Here is a 4,883-nt window from a genome sequence, read left to right as displayed (position 1 = left end):
ACTGCTTCATAGATCGCCATGATATAGCAGTACCTCCATATGTGAACAGATAGCCTGTTTGTGATCGAGCTTTATGTGGGTCAGATAAATAACCTGCATCTGCATGACCAACAAGATCTGCACTATCTTTGTTAGTATAAAACAGACCCATATCACTAGTTCCCCTTAGATATCGCAATATATGTTTAACTCCTTTCCAATGTCTTCGTGTAGGGGAAGAACTATATCTTGCTAACAAATTAACAGAAAATGCTATGTCAGGTCTCGTAGCATTAGCAAGATACATAAGTGCCCCAATTGCACTAAGATAAGGTACTTCTGGACCAAGAGGTTCCTCATTCTCTTCTTGAGGTCGGAATGGATCCTTACTCACTTCAAGTGATCGGACAACCATTGGAGTACTTAATGGATGTGCTTTGTCCATGTAAAATCGTTTCAAGATTTTCTCAGTATAGGCAGATTGATGGATGAAGACCCCGTCTACTAAATATTCTATTTGTAGTCCAAGACAAATTTTTGTCTTTCCAAGGTCTTTCATCTCAAATTCTTCCTTTAGATATTCAATTGCCTTTTGAACCTCTTCTGGAGTTCCAATGAGATTAATGTCATCAACATAAACAGCAAGAATAACAAATCCCAATGTTGTTTTCTTAATAAATATACAAGGACAAATGACATCGTTTATATAACCTTGTTTTATCAAGTACTCACTGAGGCGATTATACCACATGCGCCCTGATTGTTTTAAGCCATATAATGACTTTTGTAATCTGATTGAATATATTTCCCGAGATTTTGAACTACATGCTTCAGGCATTTTAAGTCCTTCTGGAACTTTCATATAAATTTCATTATCAAGTGAACCGTAAAGGTAAGCTGTAACCACATCCATTAGACGAATTTCAAGATTTTCATGTACAGCTAAACCGATGAGATATCGAAAAGTTATTGCATCCATAACAGGTGAATATGTTTCTTCATAGTCGACACCAGGTCGTTGAGAGAATCCTTGTGCAACAAGGCGTGCCTTGTATCTTACAATCTCATTTCTCTCATTTCTTTTTCGTACAAAGACCCATTTATAGCCAATTGGTTTAACATCACTAGGCGTTTGGACTACTGGTCCAAAAACCTCACGCTTAGCAAGTGAATTCAATTCTGATTCAATTGCTTCTTTCCATTTTGGCCAATCATGTCTTTGTCGACATTCTTCGACGGATAGAGGTTCAAGATCCTCATTTCCTTGCATAATGTTAAGTGCAACATCATATGCGAAAACATTATCCACTATGATTTTTGATCGATCTAAACTTATCCCATCACCTGTAGAAGAACTTATTGAGAGTTCTTCATTTACTTGAGTCTCGGGTTCACTGATTTCTTCAGGAATATCAGGATTAATCAGATCTTGAATTTCTTCGTGAAATTCTTTTGTAGTGTCATTTTTTGTACTTCTTTTTCTAGGATTCTTATCTTTTGAACCCAATGGTCTACCACGCTTCAGGCGTATTTGTGATTCAGAAGCTATGACACTTGTAGATGGTCCTTTTGGGACGTCGATTCGGATAGGCACATTTACTGCAGGAATATGTGACTTTGTTATCCTTTTTGAATCAGTAAATGCGTCTGGCATTTGATTTGCTATGTTTTGCAAATGGATGATCTTCTGGACCTCTTGTTCACACACAGGGGAGCGTGGATCAAAATGAGATAATGACGAAACTTTCCATGCAATTTCACTTTTAAGTTTATTTTTCTCTCCCCCTAATTGCGGAAAATTTGTTTCATCAAATCGACAATCTGCAAATCTTGCAGTGAATAAATCTCCCGTCAATGGCTCAAGGTAGCGAATTATTGAGGGTGAATCAAACCCAACATATATGCCTAACCTTCTTTGAGGGCCCATCTTGGTGCGCTGAGGTGGTGCTACAGGCACATATACAGCACATCCAAAAATTCGAAGATGAGCAATATTTGGTTCATGACCAAATACCAATTGTAATGGGGAGTATTTATTATAATGAGTCGGTCTGAGACGAACAAGTGATGCTGCATGTAAGATAGCATGACCCCAAACAGTAGTAGGCAACTCACTTTTCATAAGTAGAGGTCTTGCTATCAATTGTAAGCGCTTAATAAATGACTCAGCAAGGCCATTTTGAGTATGAACATGAGCTACAGGATGTTCAACTTTTATCCCTACCTACGCAATAAGCATCAAAAGCTTGGGATGTAAATTCGCCAGCATTATCAAGGCGAATTGTCTTAATGGGATATTCTGGAAATTGCGCTCTTAATCGTATCATTTGTGCTAATAATTTTGCAAACGCCAGGTTGCGAGATGATAAGAGTCAAACATGAGACCATCTTGAAGATGCGTCTATTAGGACCATAAAATATCTAAACGACCCACTAGATGGGTGAATAGGTCCACAAATATCCCCATGTATTCGTTCCAAAAATTGAGGGGATTCAATGTTAACCTTCATTGGTGATGGCCTAGTAATCAATTTGCCTTGGCAGCAAGCAGCACATGAAAACTCATCATTTGTAAGAATCTTCAGGTTCTTTAATGGATGACCATTTGAGTTTTCAATGATTCGTCTCATCATTATTGATCCAGGATGACCTATTCGGTCATGCCAAAGCACAAAAGTCTTTAAGTCAGTAAACTTCTGGTTTACGATAGAGTGTGCTTCAATCGTACTTATTTTTGCATAATACAAGCTAGAAGATAAAGTTGATAATTTCTCCAATACATATTTCTGGTTTGAGACAATCTTGGTAATACCAAGGTATTCAACATTCATTTCATTTATTGTCTCAACATGATATCCATTTCGGCGAATATCTTTAAAACTTAACAGGTTTCTTGGGGATTTAGAAGAGAACAAAGCATCTTCTATGACAAGTTTTGTCCCCTTAGGCAGAAATATAGTAGCTCTTCCGGAGCCTTCTATTAAGTTTGAATTACCAGAAATTGTAGTAACATTTGCTTTTCTTCTAAGCAAGTAGGAGAAGTATTTCTCATCTTTGAATATGGCGTGCGTTGTTCCACTATCAATTATACAAATATCTTCATGATTGATCATTGAGGTATCCATATATTCTTCAAGATAAAAGATATAAAAGAAATAAACATTATAATATTATTACTAAACAAAAACAATACACAACCTTTTAGTTATTTACAAATCTAGGAAAACATATTCATACTAGTTCATATAAACGACGAAAATGAAATATATTTATATTATCACAGACCCATCACCTATCAGGTGATCTATCTTTCCTTCGGGGTTCTCAAAGAAATCCGCTACATCTAGATGCATGGGTTCAACAGTATCTTCCGTGATAAAGTTGGCTTCTGCGTTATTTTTCACCTCCTTCAGGGAAGCTTGATATAACTCAACCAGGTGCCTTGGCGTACGACAGGTACGTGACCAATGTCCTTTTCCTCCACATCGATAACATTTGTTGTCTGAATTTTTCTTCTGCACTACGTCATGTTTTTCATTCTTCTTTTTACACTGCTGGTGTTGAATGTTATTATTTAGTGCAAGACGATCACCATGATTGAGATTTCTTCCTCGACCACGACCACGGCCACGACTGGGGCCACGACCTTTTTCACGCTTAGATTGGTGAAAATTTGCCGTATTTAATTCAGGAAATGGCATAGAACCAGTAGGTCGACTTTCATGATTTTTCATCAGTAAATCATTATGTTGTTCAGCAACAAAGAGATGTGAGATTAATTCGGAATACTTTTTAAATCCCATTTCTCGGTATTGCTGCAGAAGCATACTCGAGGCAGGGAAAGTGGAAAACGTTTTTTCCAGCATATCATGGTCAGTGATATTTTCTCCACATAATTTTAATTGTGAGACAATTTTAAACATAGAAGAGTTATACTCAATGATAGATTTAAAATCTTGAAGTCTCAAGTGGATCCAATCATAACGTGCCTGTGGAAGGACAACCAACTTCAGGTGGTCATATCTATCTTTTAAATTGTTCCACAACACCAGAGGATCCTTAACAGTGAGATATTCCATTTTCAAACCCTCATCAAGGTGATGACGGAGAAATATCATCGTCGTAGCACGGTTTTGATTCGATGCTTGATTATTTTCTTGGATGGTGTCTGCTAGACCCATCGCATCAAGATGAATTTCTGCATCGAGTGCCCATGATAGATAGCTTTTTCCCTATATGTCTAGAGCAAGAAATTCAAATTTAGAAAGATTAGACATTATTTAAAAATAAAGAAAATTCTTACCTCCGAGGCTTTGAAAGTCTTTACTTGAACTGGTAGAGACTCGTGCTGATAACGTGTTGTAAAATCAAGATTATAAGAAGAAGACAAGAGAAATAGATGTAGGAGAAGACTTTCTTTTATTCAAGTATATATAAGTTTCATATGTATATATTACAATAGTGAATGAACAACCCTATTTATAGAGTGAGAAATCATTCCAAAGGTCACCATATTAAGTATCATAATAAATAGATACATACTTATCCAAAAAGGTTCATGTAACCTAGTGAATATGAATGGTTGTTCATGTACTAACTTTATGGACTATCCACTTATTTAATGGATTTATAACATCTATATAATAATAAACTTAGAAAATATTATTCCAACAACAAATCAAAAATAATAGTAATAATATGGATTTAGTCAAAATTGGTCATGTATTTATGTTACTTAAAAGATAGTATTATTTTTGTGCAAATTAAAATTGTTCACTCTATTATATATATATATATATAATACAAGATATAGGATTTAGGTCTAACCAAACGATCCACTCGGTCATGTCATGTCCAGGGTAGATCAAGAACGACATTGATAGAGCACAATTGGGGTGATATAT

At 35.9% G+C, this 4,883-nt stretch overlaps 1 protein-coding gene across 1 annotated transcript; it reads right to left on the bottom strand.

Moving 5' to 3' along the window:
• Positions 1 to 3,248: 3,248 nt before the first annotated feature.
• LOC107030461 lies at positions 3,249 to 4,160 on the bottom strand. The gene has a single exon (XM_015231736.1). The coding sequence runs from the start codon at positions 4,158 to 4,160 to the stop codon at positions 3,249 to 3,251; it is 912 nt and encodes a 303-aa protein (XP_015087222.1).
• Between the last annotated feature and the right edge of the window lie 723 nt (positions 4,161 to 4,883).

Source organism: Solanum pennellii, chromosome 9 (assembly GCF_001406875.1).
Source record: "Solanum pennellii chromosome 9, SPENNV200".
Taxonomy (NCBI): Eukaryota; Viridiplantae; Streptophyta; class Magnoliopsida; order Solanales; family Solanaceae; genus Solanum; species Solanum pennellii.
Note: the sequence above shows the minus strand (reverse complement) of the source record. Positions and strands in the feature narration are given on the sequence as shown.

Bases quoted from the DNA above. Each gene is read 5' to 3' on its own strand.
- LOC107030461 (XM_015231736.1), bottom strand. From the start codon at position 4,160: ATGGGTCTAGCAGACACCATCCAAGAAAATAATCAAGCATCGAATCAA.